This window comes from Oncorhynchus mykiss, chromosome 14 (assembly GCF_013265735.2).
Source record: "Oncorhynchus mykiss isolate Arlee chromosome 14, USDA_OmykA_1.1, whole genome shotgun sequence".
Taxonomy (NCBI): Eukaryota; Metazoa; Chordata; class Actinopteri; order Salmoniformes; family Salmonidae; genus Oncorhynchus; species Oncorhynchus mykiss.
The window spans coordinates 29,354,960-29,378,469 of NC_048578.1; the positions used below are offsets into that span (position 1 = coordinate 29,354,960).

General features: G+C 45.3%; 1 protein-coding gene across 1 annotated transcript in view; it reads left to right on the forward strand.

Moving 5' to 3' along the window:
• Positions 1–23,510, forward strand: part of LOC110504380 (teneurin-2) — a 257,663-nt gene that overhangs the window by 91,311 nt on the left and 142,842 nt on the right. Inside the window, exons 5-6 of the mRNA XM_036943640.1 lie at positions 11,385–11,388; positions 14,228–14,331. Coding sequence (XP_036799535.1) covers positions 11,385–11,388; positions 14,228–14,331 — 108 coding nt within the window. The remainder of the gene's footprint in view (positions 1–11,384; positions 11,389–14,227; positions 14,332–23,510) is intronic.

Sequence of the window (23,510 nt, forward strand, 5' to 3'; positions counted from 1 at the left end):
TAATGTAATCACCTAGAGGACCACTAATGCCTAGAGGAACACTTTACCCATGATGCCTAGCTCCAGCTAATGTAATCACCTAGAGGACCACTAATGCCTAGAGGAACACACTACCCATGATGCCTAGCTCCAGCTAAGAGATGTAATCACCTAGAGGACCACATTACCCATGATGCCTAGCTCCAGCTAAGAGATGTAATCACCTAGAGGACCATGTGACCCATGATGCCTAGCTCCAGCTAAGAGATGTAATCGCCTGGAGGACCACGTGACCCATGATGCCTAGCTTCAGCTACAGTAAGAGATGTAATCACCTAGAGGACCACATTACCCATGATGCCTAGCTCCAGCTAAGCGATGTAATCACCTAGAGGACCACATTACCCATGATGCCTAGCTCCAGCTAAGAGATGTAATCACCTAGAGAACCATGTGACCCATGATGCCTAGCTCCAGCTAAGAGATGTAATCGCCTGGAGGACCACGTGACCCATGATGCCTAGCTTCAGCTACAGTAAGAGATGTAATCACCTAGAGGACCACGTGACCCATGATGCCTAGCTCCAGCTAAGAGATGTAATCACCTAGAGGACCACATTACCCATGATGCCTAGCTTCAGCTACAGTAAGAAATGTAATCACCTAGAGGACCACATGACCCATGATGCCTAGCTTCAGCTACAGTAAGAAATGTAATCACCTAGAGGACCACGTGACCCATGATGCCTAGCTCCAGCTAAGAGATGTAATCACCTAGAGGACCACATTACCCATGATGCCTAGCTTCAGCTACAGTAAGAGATGTAATCACCTAGAGGACCACGTGACCCATGATGCCTAGCTCCAGCTAAGAGATGTAATCACCTAGAGGACCACATTACCCATGATGCCTAGCTTCAGCTGCAGTAAGAAATGTAATCACCTAGAGGACCACGTGACCCATGATGCCTAGCTTCAGCTACAGTAAGAGATGTAATCACCTAGAGGACCACGTGACCCATGATGCCTAGCTCCAGCTAAGAGATGTAATCGCCTGGAGGACCACGTGACCCCTGATGCCTAGTCTTTGTTCCACAAACACAAAGCAATTTCCACTGACCTTTATAGTTGTGTATTGGAACTAAATGAGTGGAGTTAAACATGCCCCACGGCTTCATTGCTAAAGAGATTACACTTCCCATAATTGCTTTTGGCTTTCTAGTGCCATTTCTTTCTTTTTGTAATTAAAGTGATTTAAAATATTAATAACCACCCAACACACACACACACACACATGCTCATGCACCAACCCAAACACACACACATGCTCATGCACCAACCCAAACACACACACACTCACGCACCAACACACACACACACACGCACGCTCACGCACCAACCCACATACACACACGCTCACGCACCCACACACACACACACAGATATACATGCATGTTCACAAATGCTGTACATGTTCACACACACATACATACACTCTGATCTCTCCTTTCCCACTGTCATCAGTACCCTCATTAAACAGTAAGTGGAATATGCTAAAATCCTGAACGCTCTCTCTTGATCGATAGAACTGAGTGATCAATTTATTCTGATCAGTTGTTCTCCTGCATGCTTTTCTCCCCCTCCCTTTTCTCTTTCATGTTTTATCTCCACACTGTTCTGTCCTCAGCTCTCTCCTTTTCACTCCTCCGCTGTTCTGTCCTCAGCTCTCTCCTTTTCACTCCTCCGCTATCTTCTCTGGAGAAGTGTTTTTCCATCATTTGTGAATAGACAAATATAGACAACCAGAGAGACTAACATACTCATCTCTCTAGAATATTGTGTTTAATGAACACACAATATCTCATTGGCAAGTGTCTCAGTGGTCTCCTCTTCTTTCTTTCCTCTCCCTCTCCCTCTATTTCTCTCTCCCTCTCCCTATCTCCCTCACTCTCTCTCCCTATCCCTCAAACTCCCTCTATTTCTCTCTCCCTCTCCCTATCTCCCTCACTCTCTCTCCCTATCCCTCTATCTCCCTCTATTTCTTTCTCCCTTTCCCTGTGCCTCTATGTCTCTCTCCCTTTATCTCCCTATATCCCTCCATATATCCCCTTCTCCATCTCTCTCTCTCTCTCTCTCTCTCTCTCTCTCTCTCTCTCGCTCTCGCTCTCTCAATACAATTCAATTTAAGGGCTTTATTGTCATGGGAAACATATGTTAACATTGCCAAAGTGAGTGAAGTAGATAATAAACAAAAGTGAAAATGACAATACAAATGAACAGTAAACATTACACTTACAGAAGTTCTAAAAGAATAAAGACATTTCAAATGTCATATTATGTTTATATACAGTTGTCACGACTTCCGCCGAAGTCGGCTCCTCTCCTTGTTCGGGCGGCGTTCTCCTCTCCTTGTTCGGGCGGCGTTCTCCTCTCCTTGTTCGGGCGGCGTTCTCCTCTCCTTGTTCGGGGGGCGTTCTCCTCTCCTTGTTCGGGCGGCGTTCTCCTCTCCTTGTTCGGGCGGCGTTCTCCTCTCCTTGTTCTGGCGGCGTTCTCCTCTCCTTGTTCGGGGGGCGTTCTCCTCTCCTTGTTCGGGCGGCGTTCTCCTCTCCTTGTTCGGGGGGCGTTCTCCTCTCCTTGTTCGGGCGGCGTTCTCCTCTCCTTGTTCGGGCGGCGTTCTCCTCTCCTTGTTCGGGGGGCGTTCCCCTCTCCTTGTTCGGGCGGCGTTCTCCTCTCCTTGTTCTGGCGGCGTTCTCCTCTCCTTGTTCGGGCGGCGTTCTCCTCTCCTTGTTCGGGCGGCGTTCTCCTCTCCTTGTTCGGGGGGCGTTCCCCTCTCCTTGTTCGGGCGGCGTTCTCCTCTCCTTGTTCGGGGGGCGTTCTCCTCTCCTTGTTCGGGCGGCGTTCTCCTCTCCTTGTTCGGGCTTGTTCGAGCGGCGTTCTCCTCTCCTTGTTCGGGCGGCATTCTCCTCTCCTTGTTCTGGCGGCGTTCTCCTCTCCTTGTTCGGGCGGCGTTCTCCTTTCCTTGTTCTGGCGGCGTTCTCCTCTCCTTGTTCGGGGGGCGTTCTCCTCTCCTTGTTCGGGCTTGTTCGGGCGGCGTTCTCCTCTCCTTGTTCGGGCGGCGTTCTCCTCTCCTTGTTCGGGCGGCGTTCTCCTCTCCTTGTTCGGGCGGCGTTCTCCTCTCCTTGTTCGGGCGGCGTTCTCCTCTCCTTGTTCGGGGGGCGTTCTCCTCTCCTTGTTCGGGCGACGTTCTCCTCTCCTTGTTCGGGCGGCGTTCGGCGATCGACTTCACCGGCTCTCTAGCCACCGCCGCTCCATTTTCATACATCCATTTATCTTGTCTTGTTTTCATACACACCTGGTTTTCATTTCCCCAATCAATCTACTTGTATTTAACCCTCTGTTTCCCATCATGTTTTGTGTGTCATTGTTTTCATGTCAAGTGATGTTCGTTAAGCGCTTTACTTTGTTGTTACGTTTCTTGTTTTGTTGTGCTCCCAGTTTGGAACTATAATAAAGTGCACTTTATTTAATCATACTCTGCTCTCCTGCACCTGACTTCACCTTCATACACATCTTGACAACAGTGTTGTAACGATGTGCAAATAGTTAAAGTACAAAAGGGAAAATGAATAAACATAAATATGGGTTGTATTTACAATGGTGTTTGTTCTTCTCTAGTTGCCCTTTTCTTGTGGCAACAGGTCACAAATCTTGCTGCTGTGATGGCACGCTGTGGTATTTTACCCAGGAAATATAGGAGAATCAATATTGAGTTTTTTTCTAAATCTTTGTGGGTCTGTGTAATCTGAGGGAAATATGTGTCTCTAATATGGTCATACATTTGGCAGGAGGTTAGGAAGTGCAGCTCAGTTTCCACCTCATTTTGAAGGCAGTGTGCACATAGCCTGTCTTCTCTTGAGAGCCAGGTCTGCCTACGGCAGCCTTTCTCAATAGCAGGGCTATGCTCACTGAGTCTGTACATAGTCAAAGCTTTCCTTAAGTTTGGGTCAGTCACAGTGGTTAGGTATTCTTTGTTTTTTCAATTAGGGTGTGCAGGGTGAATACATGGTGTATCGTTACGGTAATTTGGTTAAAAAAAATAATGATGACCTTAGAGATGGGGAAAGGGCCAATAAACTGGAGGAGCAGATCCCAGGTGGACAGCCATACCTTCTGCCCGAGATGATACCGGGGAGCTGGGGGCCAGGCAGGCTCACTCTGACTGGCCGTTGGACTGAGGGTGGAACCCGGAGGATAGGCTGGCCGATGACCCAATGAGTGTGCAGAATGCCTTCCAGAACCGGGACGAGAACTGTGGACCCCGGTCAGAGACTATGTTCACCGAGAGTCCATGGATCCAGACGATGTGCTGAACCATGAGCTGGGCCGTCTCTTTGGCAGATGGTAGCTTGGGGAGAGGAATGAAGTGGGCGGCTTTGGAAAACCGGTCCACTACTGTCAGGATGGCAGTGTTGCCAAAAGATGGGGGAAGACCCATTACGATGTCCAGGGATATGTGTCTCCAGGGATGGTGAGGGACAGGCAGTGGTTGAAGAAGACCAGCCGGAGTTTGCCGAGGTGTCTTGATCTGCTCACGGATCGTGCAGGTGGCAAACGCGAAGACGTCTGGGACCATGGTAGGCCACCAAAAGCGTTGTCGCACAAAGGCCAGGGTCCGACGGGAACCCGAGTGGCAGGTAAATCTGGAGGAGCAGACGGCATCAGTCACAAACATCCGGTTATCTGACCCAGGGTTTTGTCTTTTTTCTCCACAAAGAAGAAACTGCGCGGGTGAGGCAGAAGTATGGATGAACCCTGCCGATAGGGAATCTTCAATGTAGGTCTCCTCAGCCTTGGCCTCCGGATCCGACAGAGTGTATAGTCTTTCCAGGGGGGGAGTGGTGCCTGGGAGAAGGTCTACCCTGCAGGCATATGGTTTGTGCGGCGGAATCGAAGGGGTCCGGGACTTACTGAACACCTCCCTGAGGTCTTGGTACACGATGGGAATGGCAGAGCGGTCCAGGCAACTTCAAGGCCATAGGAAGATGTCCCGGGGCAGGCTGCGCTTACTTCAAATAATGGGCATGGCACAACGGGCTCCAGCCCATAATGTCAACTAGAGGTCGACCGATTATGATTATCGGAGGACCAAAAAAGCCGATACCGATTACTCGGCCGATTTAAAAATATACATTTTTTTAATAATGACAATTACAACAATACCGAATGAACACTTATTTTAACTTAATATAATACATCAATAAAATCGATTTAGCCTCAAGTAAATAATGAAACATGTTTAAATAATGCTGGAGAATAGTGTTGGAGAAGAAAGTAAAAGTGCAATATGTGCTATGTAAGAAAGCTAACGTTTCAGTTCCTTGCTCAGAACATGAGAAAATATGAAAGCTGGTGGTTTCTTTTAACATGAGTCTTCAATATTCCCAGTTAAGAAGTTTTAGGTTGTAGTTATTATAGGAATTATAGGACTATTTCCCTCTACACCATTTGTATTTCATTAACCTTTGACTATTGGATGTTCCTATAGGCACTTTACTATTGCCAGTGTAACAGTATAGCTTCTGTCCCTCTCCTCGCTCCTCCCTGGGCTTGAACCAGCAACACAACGACAACAGCCACCATTGAAGCAGCGTTACCCATGCAGAGTAAGGGGAACAACAACTAGAAGGCTCAGAGCGAGTGACATTTGAAACGCTATTAGCACGCACCCCGCTAACTAGCTAGCCATTTCACTTCGGTTAGACCAGCCTCATCTCGGGAGTTTATAGGCTTGAAGTCATAAACAGCGCAATGCTAGACGCACAACGAAGAGCTGCTGAAAAAACTCACGAAAGTGCTGTTTGAATGAATGTTTACACGCCTGCTTCTGCCTACCACCGCTCAGTCAGATACTTAGATACTTGTATGCTTGTATGCTCAGTCAGATTATTTGGAACGCAGGACATGCTAGATAATATCAAGTAATATCATCAACCATGTGTAGTTAACTAGTGATTATGATTGATTGTTTTTTATAAGAAAAGTGTAATGCTAGCTAGCAACTTACCATGGCTTACTGCATTTGCGTAACAGGCAGTCTCCTTGTGGAGTGCAACGAGAGAGAGGCAGGTCGTTATTGCGTTGGACTAGTTAACTGTACGCTTGCAAGATTGGATCCCCCGAGCTGACAAGGTGAAAATCTGTCGTTCTGCCCCTGAACGAGGCAGTTAACCCACCGTTCCTAGGCCGTCATTGAAAATAAGAATGTGTTCTTAACTGACTTGCCTAGTTAAATAAAGGTATTAAAAAAAAAAAAAATACAAATCGGCGCCCAAAAATACAGATTTCCGATTGTTATGAAAACTTGAAATCGGCCCTAATTAATCGGCCATTCCGATTAATCGATCGACCTCTAATGTCAACAGCAGTCCAGTCTATGATGGGTTTGTATCGCTGGAGCCAAGAGAATCCCAATACCACAGGAACCTGAGGAGATTTAATCAGTATAAATTGGATTGTCTCGCTGTGGTTCCCTGACACTTGGAGGTTGATGGGAGTGGTATTGTGAGTGACCCGGCCTATAGAGCGCCCTTCCAGAGCTCTAATGTCCATGGAACTGGAGAGGAGCTGAGTGGGGATGCCCAGCTCGGACTCCAGGGTAGCGTCCAAAAAATGTTAATCGGCCCAAGAGTTGATGATTACCCGGAGAGATGACGACTGGTTCCCCCACAGCAGGATGGCATGGAAAGGTGTGCAAGTAAGGGGAGAGGAAAAGTTCTCCATAAGGCCCACCAGACTACTCGCCCCTTCTTGATGAGCCTGGGTTTTGAATGGACAGGCAGCTATGAAATGGCCCGTAGCTCCACAAAACAGGCAACTTTGGATGTGGAGTCGGTGTAAGCGCTCAGCCGGAGTCCTTCTAGCCTTGCAAAGGTGCATGGACTCTTAAGGAGGCAAGTTGGCAGCTCTTGGTAATTCCCGAGAGAACTTGGGTGACGTCGGGTTCACTCAGACATGTAGACTTCGGAGGTCTCCAGGATTCTTCGGAGGCAAGGTGAGAATTGAGGTCTATGAGGGAGTCAAGGTCCATGGGCGGCTCCCGGGCTGCAAGCTCATGTTTCACCACCTCCGATAATCCGTGGAGGAACATGTGGAACAATGCTTCCGGGTTCCAGGCACTCTCAGCTGCCAATGTGCGAAAATCCACTGGGTAGTCTGCCACACTACGGGAGTCTTGATGTAGCCAGAGCAGCTTACAAGCAGACTCTCTCCTTGACAACGGAGAATCAAACACTTTCCGAAATTTCGCCACAAACTCCTCTAGCCCAGGCGAGTCTCCTCCCGGACATCAGCATTATAATATACTCTATCCTCAAGCAGTCTTAGGGGAACGAAGAAAGCTGCAGCTCAAAAATGAGTGAGCACTGGAAGTGAAAAGCCTGGCAGGTTCCGGAATCACCAGCATTGCGCTCCGGAGGAGGTAACCGGGGTTCTCGGGACACTGGGTTAGGCTGGGAGATTACGGGTATGACCCACTGTCGCCACTTTTGTGGATTGGGGTGATCAGTCCTTGGTTCCAAATATTGGGGAAGATGCCAGAGCTAAGGATGATGTCAAAGAGTTTTAACATAGCCAATTGGAATTTGTTGTCTGTATATTTGATATTTCATTGAGAATACCATCAACATCACAGGCCTTTGGGGGTTGAAAGGTTTGTATTTTGTCCTGTAGTTCATTCCAGGTAATTGGATAATCCAGTTTGTTCTAGTGGTCTTTAATAGTTGATTCTAAGATTGATGTTTGATTATGTTTATGCTTTTGCTGTTTGTTCTTTGTTATAGAGCCAAAAAGTTTGGAGAAGTGGTTTAAACATACATCTCAGTTTTTGATAGATAACTCTTCATATTGTTGTTTGTTTAGTGTTTTCCAATTTTCCCAGAAGTGGTTAGAGTCTATGGATTCTTCAATTACATTGAGCTGATTTCTGACATACTGTTCCTTCTTTTTCTGTACTGTATTTCTGTATTGTTTTAGTGATTCACCATAGTGAAGGCGTAGACTCAGGTTTTCTCGGTCTATGTTTGTGGTTGGACAGGTTTATCAATTTCTGTCTTAGGTTTTTGCATTCTTCATCAAACCATGTGTCATTGTTGTTCATTTTCTTCTGTTTTCTGTTTGAAATTTTTAGATTTGATAGGAAAGAAAATATACTGTTAAGATTTTCTACTGCCAAGTTTACACCTTCACTATTACAGTGGAACGTTTTGTCCAGGAAGTTGTCTAAAAGGGATTGAATTTGTTGTTGCTTAAATGTTTTTTGGTAGTTTTCCACACTACATTCCTTCCGTCTATAGCATTTCTTACTATTATTCAGTTCCTTTGGCTTTGATGCCTCATGATTGAGTATTTCTCTGTTCAAGTAGAGTCGACTGGTTTTGCTATGATCTGATATGATCTGGTGTCTGTGGGCTGACTGTGAACGCTCTGAGAGACTCTGGGTTGAGGTCAGTGATAAAGTAGTCTACAGTACTACTGCCAAGAGATGAGCTATAGGTGTTCCTACCATAGGATTCCCCTCGAAGCCTCCCATTGACTATTTACATACCCAGAGTGCAACAGAGCTGCAGGAGTTGTGACCCATTTTTGTTGGTAATGTTGTCGTAGTTGTGCCTATTGGGGTATATGGGGGAGGGGATGCTGTCACCTGCAGGCAGGTGTTTGTCCCCCTGTGTGCTGAGGGTGTCAGGTTCTTGTCCAGTTCTGACATTTAGGTCACCACAGACTAGTACATGTCCCTGGGGGATTCTAGTTGGGGGATATAAGTAGCACACAGAAGGACATTTTCTCTGTTCAGATCATTTCCTTTTGAATTTCTAGCCAAATGTAAAAAGTTCCTGTTTTGATTAATTCAATAGAGTGAGTTAGGTCTGCTCTATACCAAATTAGCATACCTGGTAGTTTGGTGGATGGGACTACCAGCTCTCTGTAACCTAGACCCTGTTTCATACCTGGTCGTTTGGTGGATGGGCCAACCAGCTCTCTGTAACCTAGAGGGCAACCAGTCCATCTCCTCTATACCCTGTTTCACACCTGGTAGTTTGGTGGATGGGCCTACCTGCTCTCTGTAACCTAGACCCTGTTTCATACCTGGTAGTTTGGTGGATGGGCCTACCAGCTCTCTGTAACCTAGACCCTATTTCATACCTGGTAGTTTGGTGGATGGGCCAACCAGCTCTCTGTAACCTAGACCCTGTTTCACACCTGGTAGTTTGGTGGATGGGCCAACCAGCTCTCTGTAACCTAGACCCTGTTTCATACCTGGTAGTTTGGTGGATGGGCCTACCTGCTCTCTGTAACCTAGACCCTGTTTCACACCTGGTAGTTTGGTGGATAGGCCAACCAGCTCTCTGTAACCTAGACCCTGTTTCACACCTGGTAGTTTGGTGGATGGGCCAACCAGCACTCTGTAACCTAGACCCTGTTTCACACCTGGTAGTTTGGTGGGTGGGCCAACGAGCACTCTGTAACCTAGACCCTGTTTCATACCTGGTAGTTTGGTGGATGGGCCAACCATCACTCTGTAACCTAGACCCTGTTTCATACCTGGTAGTTTGGTGGGTGGGCCAACCATCACTCTGTAACCTATACCCTGTTTCATACCTGGTAGTTTGGTGGATGGGCCAACCATCACTCTGTAACCTAGACCCTGTTTCTTGTAGGATGACAATGTCTGTATTTCCAAAAGACCAGGTTCCTGCTCTTTAGGCCCAAGGCAGATGACCTCAGCCTTAGATACTCTTTCTCTATCCCTCCCTATCCCTCTCTATCTCTCTCCCTATCACTCTCTATCTCTTTCTCTTTCTCTCTCCTTCTCTCTCTCTCTCTCTCTCTCTCTCTCTCTCTCTCTCTCTCCCTATCCCGCTCCCTGTCCCTCTGTCTTTCTTGCTCTCTCCCTTGCTCTCCTCCTCCTCCTCTTTCCTTGTCATTTCATCCCTGTTGGTTATAGCTAGTGTTTACCTTGCTCTTGTTTATCCATCTATTTTCTGCTGTGTGCTCTGATTATAGTGAACTACACACACGCACACACACACGCACTCACGCACACACACAGACACGCACAGACACATACACATGCATGGTGTAAACAGCAGACAGTGCAGGCCATGCGTCTCCCAGGAGTGGAGTTCGTGTGTGATACACATCAATCCCTGCTCTGGTTTCCATGATGCAAACCTCTTGCCTCTTACTGGGCCTGATACTTACACTGCTGGTCAACACAAAGAACAATCTCTCTCTCTCTCTCTCTCTAGCTCTTTATCTCTTTCTCTCGCTCTCTCTCTTTCTCTCTCTCTTTTTCTTTATCTCTCTCTCTCTAGCTCTTTATCTCACTCTCTCTCTAGCTCTTATTCTCTCTCTCTCTCTAGCTCTTTATCTCTCTCTCTCTCTCTCTCTCTCTAGCTCTTTATCTCTCTCTCTCTCTCTCTCTCTCTCTCTCTCTACCTACATGTACAGTTGAAGTCTGAATTTTACATACACTTAGGTTAAAGTCATTAAAACGTTGTCCCCGTGTGCAGTTGCAAACCGTAGTCTAGCTTTTTTATGGCGGTTTTGGAGCAGTGGCTTCTTCCTTGCTGATTGGCCTTTCAGGTTATGTCAAAATAGGACTTGTTTTACTGTGGAAATAGACACTTTTGTACCTATTTCCTCCAGCATCTTCACAGGGTCCTTTGCTGTTGTTCTGGGATTGATTTGCACTATTCGCACCAAAGTATGTTCATCTCTAGGAGACAGAGTGCGTCTCTTTCCTGAGCGGTATGACGGCTGCGTGGTCCCATGGTGTTTATACTTGCGTACTATTGTTTGTACAGATGAACGTGGTACCTTCAGGTGTTTGGAAATTGCTCCCAAGGATGAACCAGACTTGTGGAGGTCTACAGTGTTTTTATCTGAGGTCTTGGCTGGTTTCTTTTGATTTTCCCATGATGTCAAGCAAAGAGGCACTGAGTTTGAAGGGAGGCCTTGAAATACATCCATAGGTTCACCTGCAATTGACTCAAATAATGTCAATTAGCCTATCAGAAGCTTCTAAAGCCATTACATAATTTTCTGTAATTTTCCAAGCTGTTTAAAGGCACAGTCAACTTAGTGTATGTAAACTTCTGACCCACTGGAATTGTGATACAGTGAATTATAAGTGAAATAATCTGTTTGTAAACAATTGTTGGAAAAAATACTTGTTTCATGTACAAAGTAGATGTCCTAACTGACTTGCCAAAACTATAGTTTGTTCACAAGAAATTTGTGGAGTGGTTGACAAATGAGTTTCAATGACTCCAACCTAAGTGTATGTAAACTTCTGACTTCAACTGTATACTGTATATCTCTTCTCTTGTTCTCTGTTTCTGTAGTTCAGTAAGTTATTGCAGTGTATCATGGTGAGTGTGTGAGGTTCAGAAGAAAAGAAATGATCAATGCAATGCTGTGGTGAATACTGAAAACCATAGAGCACAATAACAACAACACAAGATCAATACTGAGCAGTTTTGCTTTCATGTGGATCTCAGTGTCCTTACTGTGAGACAACTGCATTCCTACGGACAGAGAGGGAAAGAGGGAGAACGAGAGAGAGAGAGAGAGAGAGAGAGAGAGAGAGAGAGAAGGAGAGAGGGTGAGGATAGAATGAGTTCTGTTATCTGTTCTTTTGTTCCTCAAGGTCTCTGGGTTCTCTTTCCGCCTATCTCTCTCCTTCGCTCTTGTACAAAAGGAGATAGAGAGAGTAGTGAGTGAGATGAAAGTAAATGGATGGTTACTTTCCAGTGAGTGTAAGGCCACAAGAGAACGTCATGTACTCTACCTTTCCTACTTACCGCATTAACTCTTCAAACGCACGCAGTCAGGAGACATTCACTGTCTTTCCTCATATCCGTCTCTATAATACTTTTCTCTTTTCTCTCTCCTTCTTGAAGGTGAAGGACAACGTGTTCTCCTGAGATTCAAAATAATAACAGCTTTATTGACAGGAGTGAAAAACAATGTCCCTGCTGCCGGCTGGCCCAAGGCCATCATTAAAAAACTGGAATGAAATGATAGAAAAATAACTGATTATCACAGTCACAAAGGGAGAATAATAAAGTGGGATTAATTAGTAGCCGGTAATGACTCTAGTCCTGCTGTGTCTTTGGACTCGACTAACTGACCTCATTTAACCAACGTTGTTGATAGACTGAGCTGTGAATATTACAGAATTATAATTATTCTACATCATGAGATATCTCTATATAGAAACTATTAGATTTCATTGTCCTTGATTCCAAACCTGTAGAGAATAGACTTGTAAATCCTACTGTCTGTCCTGTCCCTCTCTCTAGTGTAAAGGACCAGTCTCAATGTGTCCTATCTCCTGTCTCTCTCTCTAGTCTTAAGGACCAGTCTCAATGTGTCATATCTCCTGTCCCTCTCTCTAGTGTAAAGGACCAGTCTCAATGTGTCCTATCTCCTGTCCCTCTCTCTAGTGTAAAGGACCAGTCTCAATGTGTCCTATCTCCTGTCCCTCTCTCTAGTGTAAAGGACCAGTCTCAATGTGTCATATCTCCTGTCCCTCTCTCTAGTGTAAAGGACCAGTCTCAATGTGTCCTATCTCCTGTCTCTCTCTCTAGTGTAAAGGACCAGTCTCAATGTGTCCTATCTCCTGTCCCTCTCTCTAGTGTAAAGGACCAGTCTCAATGTGTCCTATCTCCTGTCCCTCTCTCTAGTGTAAAGGACCAGTCTCAATGTGTCATATCTCCTGTCCCTCTCTCTAGTGTAAAGGACCAGTCTCAATGTGTCATATCTCCTGTCCCTCTCTCTAGTGTAAAGGACCAGTCTCAATGTGTCCTATCTCCTGTCTCTCTCTCTAGTGTAAAGGACCAGTCTCAATGTGTCCTATCTCCTGTCCCTCTCTCTAGTGTAAAGGACCAGTCTCAATGTGTCCTATCTCCTGTCCCTCTCTCTAGTGTAAAGGACCAGTCTCAATGTGTCATATCTCCTGTCCCTCTCTCTAGTGTAAAGGACCAGTCTCAATGTGTCCTATCTCCTGTCTCTCTCTCTAGTGTAAAGGACCAGCCTCAATGTGTCATATCTCCTGTCCCTCTCTCTAGTGTAAAGGACCAGTCTCAATGTGTCCTATCTCCTGTCTCGCTCTCTAGTGTAACGGACCAGTCTCAATGTGTCATGTCTCCTGTCTCTCTCTCTCTAGTGTAAAGGACCAGCCTCAATGTGTCATGTCTCCTGTCTCTCTCTCTAGCGTAAAGGACCAGCCTCAATGTGTCATATCTCCTGTCCCTCTCTCTAGTGTAAAGGACCAGTCTCAATGTGTCATGTCTCCTGTCCCTCTCTCTAGTGTAAAGGACCAGCCTCAATGTGTCATATGTCCTGTCTCTCTCTCTAGTGTAAAGGACCAGTCTCAATGTGTCATGTCTCCTGTCCCTCTCTCTAGTGTAAAGGACCAGTCTCAATGTGTCATGTCTCCTGTCCCTCTCTCTCTAGTGTAAAGGACCAGCCTCAATGTGTCATGTCTCCTGTCTCTCTCTCTAGTGTAAAGGACCAGCCTCAATGTGTCATATCTCCTGTCCCTCTCTCTAGTGTAAAGGACCAGTCTCAATGTGTCATATCTCCTGTCCCTCTCTCTCTAGTGTAAAGGACCAGTCTCAATGTGTCATGTCTCCTGTCCCTCTCTCTAGTGTAAAGGACCAGTCTCAATGTGTCATATCTCCTGTCTCTCTCTCTAGTGTAAAGGACCAGTCTCAATGTGTCATATCTCCTGTCTCTCTAGCGTAAAGGACCAGTCTCAATGTGTCCAAAGAGTGAGTGTGTGTGTGTGTGTGTGTGTGTGTGTGTGTGTGTGTGTGTGTGTGTGTGTGTGTGTGTGTGTGTGTGTGTGTGTGTGTGTGTGTGTGTGTGTGTGCTGAGGTGGACACAGCTGGGTACCAAGAAAGATGTGACCTTCAGTCATGAAGACCACAAACTCATCAAACCACATTTAGTGTGTGGTGTGTGTGCCTCTTTTTAGTGTTCCTCTGTCGATCATCAGTCCATCAGTATGTCTAACCCTCTCTCCCTCCTTCCCACCTTCCCTTCTTCCCTCCTTCCCCTTCTCTTTTCTTCATCCTCCAGGTCGCACCATCCCCCCTACCTCCTCCCTCCTCCCCCCCTCTGCCCCTCCCTCTTCATCCCTATGCCCCTCCTCCTCCTCCTCATCCTCTCCATCATTCAGGGAGTGCCAGGTGCCCCTGCTGGAGAATAATTCCTCCCACTCCCGCCTGGAGCCCCGCCCCCACAATGACTCATACCTGCTCAGACACCAACCCCCCTCCTCCGGTAAGACAGCTGTCAATCACTTCCAACATTCCATCCCTTCATCAATTTTCTCTCTCTCTCCCTCTATTCCTACCCCCCCTCTCTCTCTCTCTCTCTCTCCCTCCCTCTCTCCCTCACTCCTTCCCTCCCTCTCTCCCTCACTCCTTCTCTCCATCTCTCTCTCCCTCCCTCTCTCTCCCTCCCTCTCTCTCACTCTCTCCCTCCCTCCCTCCTTCCCTCCCCCTCTCCCCCCTCTCTCTCTCACTCCTTCCCTCTCTCTCTCACTGTCTCCCTACCTCCTTCTCTCTCTCCCTCCCTCCCTCTCTCCCTGACTCCTTCCCTCCCTCCCTCTCTCCCTCACTCCTTCCCTCCCTCACTCTCTCCCTCACTCCTTCTCTCCCTCTCTCTCTCCCTCCCTCTCTCCCTCTCTCTCTCCCTCCCTCCCTCCCTCCCTCCCTCACTCCTTCCCTCTCTCTCTCACTCCCTCCCTCTCTCTCTCCCTCCCTCCTCCCCCCCCCCCCACTCCCTTACTCTCTCCCTCTCTCCCTTACTCCTGCCCTCCCTCTCTCCCTCACTCCTTCCCTCTCTCTCTCTCTCTCTCCCTCACTCCTTCCCTCTCCCTTACTCCTTCCCTCCCTCTCTCCCTCACTCCTTCCCTCTCCCTCTCTCCTTCCCTCTCCCTCTCTCCCTCCCTCTCTTCCTCACTCCTTCCCTCCCTCCCTCCCTCCCTCGTCTCTCTCCGTCCCTTCCTGTGTGAGAGAAAGAGGTTCTGTGAGAGAGAACTGTGACAGACCCAACATGAACTTCTTGTAACTACCCATCCCGGATCCGGGAGAATTGTCATCAACTGACACTAAGTAGCATAACAAAAAATCTTACTAGAAAATATTCATATTCATGAAATCACAAGTGAAATATATTCAAACACAGCTTAGCCTTTTGTTAATCACCCTGTCATCTCAGATTTTGAAAATATGCTTTACAGCCAAAGCAAGACAAGCATTTGTGTAAGTTTATCGATAGCCTAGCATAGCATTATGCCTAGCTAGCAGCAGGCATTCTGGTCACGAAAATCAGAAAAGCAACCAAATTAAATAGTTTACCTTTGATGAGCTTCGGATGTTTTCACTCACGAGACTCCCAGTTAGATAGCAAATGTTCCTTTTTTCCAGAAAAATTATTTTTATAGCCAAAAATAGCTCCGTTAGTTCTTCACCTTTGGCTGAGAAAACGACCGGAAATTGCGGTCACGACAACAAATTAGCTCCATAATATCGACAGAAACATGGCAAACGTTGTTTATAATCAATCCTCAAGGTGTTTTTAAAATATCTAATCGATAATATATCAACCGGGACAGAGCTTTTTTCAGTAAGACCGGGTGGAAAAATGGCTACCGCTGTCTTTTGCGCGAGAAATACACAAAGAGCCATCAGGTGGACACTGACGCAATGTTGTCGTTCAGGCTCATTTTTCAAAATAAAAGCCTGAAACTATGTATTGTGATACTACACATTAAGGAAGCCATAGAAAAAGGAATCTCGTTGATATCTCATTCACTGCTCAATAGGGAAGCATAGGAAGGGACTCTTATTTAGAAACTGCTGCGTTCCTGATTGGATTTTTTTCATTCTTTTGCCTGCAATATCAGTTCTGTTATACTCACAGACAATATCTTTACAGTTTTGGAAACTTTAGAGTGTTTTCTATCCTAAGCTGTCAATTATATGCATATTCTAGATTCTGGGCCTTAGAAATAGCCCACTTACTTTGGGAACGTAATTTTTCCTCCCCAAAAAAATGACCCCTAGATTCAACAGTTTGGAAAGCTTTGACTATGTACAGACTCAGTGTTAATTGTTTATCTAACTGTTTTGTTTATGATCTACTTCACTTGCTTTGGCAATGTAACATATGTTTCCCATTCCAATAATGCCAGCTCCTTGAATGCCAGCCAGTATTGCCAGCTCCAATAATGCCAGTTCCTTGAATGCCAGCCAGTATTGCCAGCTCCTTGAATGCCAGCCAGTATTGCCAGCTCCAATAATGCCAGCTCCTTGAATTGAATTGAAAACAAAGTTGTGATCTTTGTATCTTTGTATCTTTGTATCATCATCCAAACCTTGACAAACATGCCAATGCACACAGAGTGCATTACTCACACACATCTCGTAAATTACACCCCCCCCCCCCCCCCCCCCCCCGTCCACACACACACAAATACACACACACACACACAAACACATACTCACACACACAGCAGCTCTCGACATGTTGAGTCTGGTCTTCACAACACACATCCATCCATCCTCAGCAATTACCCTCTCCATCTCATTCTCTATAGATCTACACACACACACACTCACACACACTCTCTCTCTCCCTCTCTCTCTCTCTCTCTCTCTCTCTCTCTCTCTCTCTCTCTCTCTCTCTCTCTCTCTCTCTGTCTCTCTCTCTCTCTCTCTCTCTCAAACACACACACACAATGTAATCAGCCAGATATATTTAGCAAACTGACTCAGGGAAGAGGGGATAGAGAACAGTCTTAATGGAATTTGTGTTGGAATACAATCTGTATTTAATGTAGTTATGGTGTGACTGGGATGCAGTATAAATCATCATTAGAACAGACTGGGGGTCCCAGGTTCAACAGCAACCTGATTAGCTGCCTTTTAACGTGATGTAACATCACACAGCTAATGGCTGAGCTGGGACAGAGCTTGGAAACATCAATCACTATGGAGGAGTTACCTACCTTACACTGGTGGAGAGATACATCAATCACTATGGAGGAGTTACCTACCTTACACTGGTGGAGAGACACATCAACCACTATGGAGGAGTTACAGATACATTAATTACCTACCTGACTATATTGCTGGAGAAGAAATACGCTGGGACTGACACACACACACACACACACACACACACACACACACACACACACACACACACACACACACACACACACACACACACACACATGGTGCATTCGGGAAAGTATTCAGACTCCTTCCCTTTTTTTCCTCATCAATCTACACACAATACCACATAATGACAACGTGAAAAGAGGGTTTTAGAAATTTTAGCAGATTTAGTAAAAAAATATATAAACTGAAATACAGTACCAGTCAAAAGTTTTTGACACACCTACTGATTCAAGGGTTTTTCTTTATTTTTACTATTTTCTACATTGTAGAATAATAGTGAAGCCATCACAACTATGAAATAACACATATGGAATCATGTAGTAACCAAAAAAGTGTTAAACAAATCAAAATCTATTTTATATTTGAGAATCTTGGAATTCTCTCAACCAGCTTCATGAGGTAGTCACCTGAAATGCACTTCAATTAATAGGTGTGCCTTGTTAAAAGTTCATTTGTGGAAATGATTTCCTCATTGCATTTGATCCAATCAGTTTTGTTGAGACAAGATAGCCCTATTTGGTAAAAGACCAAGTCCATATTATGTCAAGAACAGCTCAAATAAGCAAAGAGAAACAACAGTCCATCATTACTTTATGACTTGAAGGTCAGTCAATACAGAAAATGTCAATAACTTTGAAAGTTGCTTCAAGCGCTATGATGAAACTGTCTGTCACGAGGACTGCCACAGAACAGGAAGACCCAGAGTTACCTCTGCTGCAGAGAATATGTTCATTAGCGTTGCCAGCCTCAGAAATTGCAGCCCAAATAAATGCTTCACAGAGTTAAACTATTAGACACATCTTAACATCAACTAATCAGAGGTGACTGCGTGAATCAGGCCTTTATGGCCGAATTGCTGCAAAGAAATCACTACTAAAGAACACCAATAAGAAAAAGATACTTGCTTGGGCCAAGAAACACGAGCAATGGACATTAGACCAGTGGAAATCTGTCCTTTGGTCTGATGAGTCAAAATTTTGGATTTTTGGTTCCAACCGCCGTGTCTTTGTTAGATGCAGAGTAGATGAATGGATGATCTTCAAATGTGTGGTTCCCACCGTGAAGCATGGAGGAGGAGGTGTGATGGTGTGGGGGTGCTTTGCTGGTGACACTGTCAGAGATTTATTTAGAATTCAATGCACACTTAACCAGCATGGCTACCACAGTATTCTGTAGTGATACACCATCCCATCTGGTTTGCGCTTAGTGGGACTATCATTTGTTTTTCAACAGGACAATGACCCAACACACCTCCAGGCTGTGTAAAGGCTATTTGACCAAGAATGAGAGTGATGGAGTGCTGCATTAGATGATCTGGCCTCCAAAATCACCCAATTGAGATTGTTTGAGATGAGTTGGACTGCAGAGTGAAGGAAAAACAGCCAACAAGTGCTTAGCATATGTGGGAACTCTTTAGAGAAAGACTGTTGGAAAAGCATGGAAAAGCATTCAAGGTGAAGCTGGTTGAGAGAATGCCAAGAGTGTGCAAAGCTGCCATCAAGGCAAAGGGTGTCTACTTTGAAATATCTCAAATATATAATATATTTAGATTTGTTTAACACTTTTTTGGTTACTATGATGATTCCATATGTGTTATTTAATAGTTTTGATATCTTCACTATTATTCTACAATGTAGAAAATACTAAAAATAATCCTTTGCTCTGAGACTTGAAATTGAGCTCAGGTGCATCCTGTTTCCATTGATCATCCTTGAGATACTTCTTCAACTTGATTGGAGTCCACCTGTGGTAAATGCAATTGATTGGACATTGTTTCGAATGGCACACACCTGTCTGTATAAGTTCCCACAGTTGACTGCATGTCAGAGAAAAAAACCAAGCCATAACAGAGAGCTTGGGGAAGAGAGATAGACACACAGCATATGTACACACCAGAGGAGGCTGGTGGGAGGAGCTATAGGTTACAGGCTCAAATGGTATTTATTCCATTCCATAATGAGCCTGTTCTCCTATAGCTCCTCCCACCAGCCTCTGGTACACACACACACACCAGCGACCGTAGACACAAACAAGCATAATCACACAGAAGCACACACACAAACACTCTCTCCCTCACACAAACACAGACACACAGACAGACAGACAGACAGACAGACAGACAGACAGACAGACAGACAGACAGACAGACAGACAGACAGACAGACAGACAGACAGACAGACAGACACACACACACACACACACACACACACACACACAGTGTGTGACTTCCTGGGGATTATCTCTGTTGTTAGTTTCTGCATGGCTTGGCCATTCTAATTTCCTGCTCAGCGTCCACTCTACATGACACACACACAAACATGCTCATGGTTACACACACACACACACACAAGAACACACACATGAATTTATACACTTGTATTTCTGTTTAGCAAGTGGAAATGGAAAACCAAATGTGGTTCAGGGTTTGGAATTGGGTCTGGCTCAGAGCACCTGCTCCGAACGTTCTCAGACACACATTCTCAGAGAGATAGAAGATTCTCAGGCCAAATAGAGCGCGTCTGATCGCTCCTAGAAAGAGCTAGCGTTAGCGCTGTGGCTCTGCGGCCCATTCATTATGCATAAGGAGCGCTATCTATTTTTAGCGAGAGGGTCACTAGCTACTTGCCAGGAAGGGAATACACAACTTAATTTCTCTGCTGGGATGAATGTTTAATCACTGTTGTTGTGACAAAGCAAGTGTGCAGGCATTTCTGTGGAGATTAGTGGGAGTTAACCAGTTACCTCCCTCAGAAGCTGAACATTTACAACAGAAGGAAGAAAGAGAGAAAGAGAGAACTAGAGAGAGACAGAGGGAGAGAGTGAGAGAGAGAACACTGAGTTTTGCTCTATGCTGATTTATTTTAAACTGCTGAACTAGAGCTTTTAGCCTTCACACACACACACACACACACACACACACACACACACACACACACCCCGCCAGGCGACTCATTGTGTTGAACCAGAGAAAATGTCAATAAACAGTGTTCCCTTCCAGAGCCTGGAAAACAAACAGCTTCCTATGGTTATTACTGCCATGGGCCTAACACACACACGTACACACACGTACACAGACAAAGACACTTTGTCACACACACACACACACACGTACAATGCGAAGTTAATGTGCCATGAAGAGCCCCTGCCTCATTTTGCTGGTGTCTGCATATGTACCCCAGCCTAATGCTTTGTTGTAGCTCTCCAGCAGACTAACAGGCTAGCATCGCTGTATAAATAATGCTTTGGTCTAGCTCTCTAGCAGACTAACAGGCTAGCGTTGCTGTATAAATAATGCTTTGGTCTAGCTCTCTAGCAGACTAACAGGCTAGCGTTGCTGTATAAATAATGCTTTGGTCTAGCTCTCTAGCAGCCTAACAGGCTAGCGTTGCTGTATAAATAATGCTTTGGTCTAGCTCTCTAGCAGACTAACAGGCTAGCATCACTGTAGAATACGGCCCAGTACATCACTGGGGCCAAGCTTCCTGCCATCCAGGACCTATATGGCAGGTGGTGTCAGAGAAAGGCCTAAAAATTGTCGAAGACTCCAGCCACCCTAGTCGTAGACTGTTCTCTCTGCTACCGCACAACAAGCGGTATCCACAACAAGCGGTAGATCTTACTGTGAAATGCTTACTTAAATGCCATTAACCAACAATGCAGAGTAAGAAATTATTTGCTAAATTAACTGAAGTAAAAAAAATTACACAATAAAATAACAATAACGAGGCTATGTATACAGTGAGAGAAAAAAGTATTTGATACCCTGCTGATTTTGTACGTTTGCCCACTGACAAAGAAATTATCAGTCTATAATTTTAATGGTAGGTTTATTTGAACAGTGAGAGACAGAATAACAAGAAAAATGTCAAGTCAAAAATGTTATAAATTGATTTGCATTTTAATGAGGGAAATAAGTATTTGACCCCTCTGCAAAACATGACTTAGTACTTGGTGGCAAAACCCTTGTTGGCAATCACAGAGGTCAGACGTTTATTGTAGTTGGCCACCAGGTTTGCACACATCTCAGGAGGGATTTTGTCCCACTCCTCTTTGCAGATCTTCTCCAAGTCATTAATTAAGGTTTTGAGGCTGACGTTTGGCAACTCGAACCTTCAGCTCCCTCCACAGATTTTCTATGGGATTAAGGTCTGGAGACTGGCTAGGCTACTCCAGGACATTAATGTGCTTCTTCTTGAGCCACTCCTTTGTTGCCTTGGCCGTGTGTTTTGGGTCATTGTCATTTTGGAATACCCATCCATGACCCATTTTCAATGCCCTGGCTGAGTGAAGGAGGTTCTCACCCAAGATTTGACGGTACATGGCCCCGTCCATCGTCCCTTTGATGCGGTGAAGTTGTCCTGTACCCTTAGCAGAAAAACACCCCCAAAGCATAATGTTTCCACCTCCATGTTTGACGGTGGGGATGGTGTTCTTGGGGTCATAGGCAGCATTCCTCCTCCTCCAAACACGGCGAGTTGAGTTGATGCCAAAGATCTCCATTTTGGTCTCCTCCGACCACAACACTTTCACCCAGTTGTCCTCTGAATCATTCAGATGTTCATTGGCAAACTTCAGACGGGCATGTATATGTGCTTTCTTGAGCAGGGGGACCTTGCGGGCGCTGCAGGATTTCAGTCCTTCACGGTGTATTGTGTTACCAATTGTTTTCTTGGTGACTATGGTCCCAGCTGCCTTGAGATCCTCCCGTGTAGTTCTGGGCTGATTCTTCACCGTTCTCATGATCATTGCAACTCCATGAGGTGAGATCTTGCATGGAGCCCCAGGCCGATTGACAGTTATTTTGTGTTTCTTCCAACTGTTGTCACCTTCTCACCAAGCTGCTTGGCGATGGTCTTGTAGCCCATTCCAGCCTTGTGTAGGTCTACAATCTTGTCCCTGACATCCTTGGAGAGCTCTTTGGTCTTGTCCACCGTGGAGAGTTTGGAATCTGATTGATTGCTTATGTGGACAGGTGTCTTTTATATAGGTAACAAGCTGAGATTAGTAGCACTCCCTTTAAGAGTCTGCTCCTAATCTCAGCTCGTTACCTGTATAAAAGACACCTGGGAGCCAGAAATCTTTCTGATTGAGAGAGGGTCAAATAGTTATTTCCCTCATTAAAATGCAAATCAATTTATAACATTTTTGACATGCGTTTTTCTGGATTTTTTTCTTGTTATTCTGTCTCTCACTGTTCAAATAAACCTACCATTAAAATTATAGACTAATTTCTTTGTCAGTGGGCAAACGTACAAAATCAGCAGGGGATCAAATACTTTTTTCCCTCACTGTAGGGATTACCGGTACCGAGTCTATGTGCGGGGGTACGGGTTAGTTGAGGTAATTGAGGTAGCATGTATATGTAGGTAGGGGTAAAGTGACATAGATAATAAACAGGTTAGTTGAGGTAATTGAGGTAGCATGTATATGTAGATAGGGGTAAAGTGACATAGATAATAAACAGGTTAGTTGAGGTAATTGAGGTAGCATGTATATGTAGGTAGGGGTAAAGTGACATAGATAATAAACAGCGACTAGCAGCAATGTAAAAAAAAGGGGATCAATGTAAATAGTCTGGGTGGCCATTTGATGAACTGTTCAGCAGTCTTATGGCTTGGGGGTGGAAGCTGTTGACAAGCCTTTTGGACGTAGACTTGGTGCTCCGGTACCGCTTGCCGTGCGGTAGCAGAGAGTAACTCAACCACACTAAACCACAACCATCAGGACACGGCCTACTTGGAAACTTGAAACCCCAAGCTTGCTTTGAAAAACTGTAATTTCTTCTGCTATTGAAAGTGCCATATATAATTCAGTGGAATTTGAATGGCTATTTGTTTTGTAAAATATTAATCGAAGGAAAGGGAGCTTTGGGTAGATTTGAGAGGGAAAGGCAGTGTGGTTTGTGAATGTAAATACAAGAATGTATACAGATGTCGTGTGTTTGTCTGTTTGAAATGTAAATAGTAGCATATATCACAGGTTCACAGCCATTAACAGGGGTGTAGAAATAGATGGAAAAGGACTGATGAAAAGGGATGAAATGAAACGGAGGGATGAGACGGGAGGAGGAAAAAAATACAATGTTTTGGAAATTATGTGCATGACTATGAAACCCCATCTTCCTCCACACACACACACACACACACACACACACACACACACACACACACACACACACACACACACACACACACATGCACATGCACACACACACACACGCTCACACACACACACACACATGCGCACACGCACGCACACACACACACACA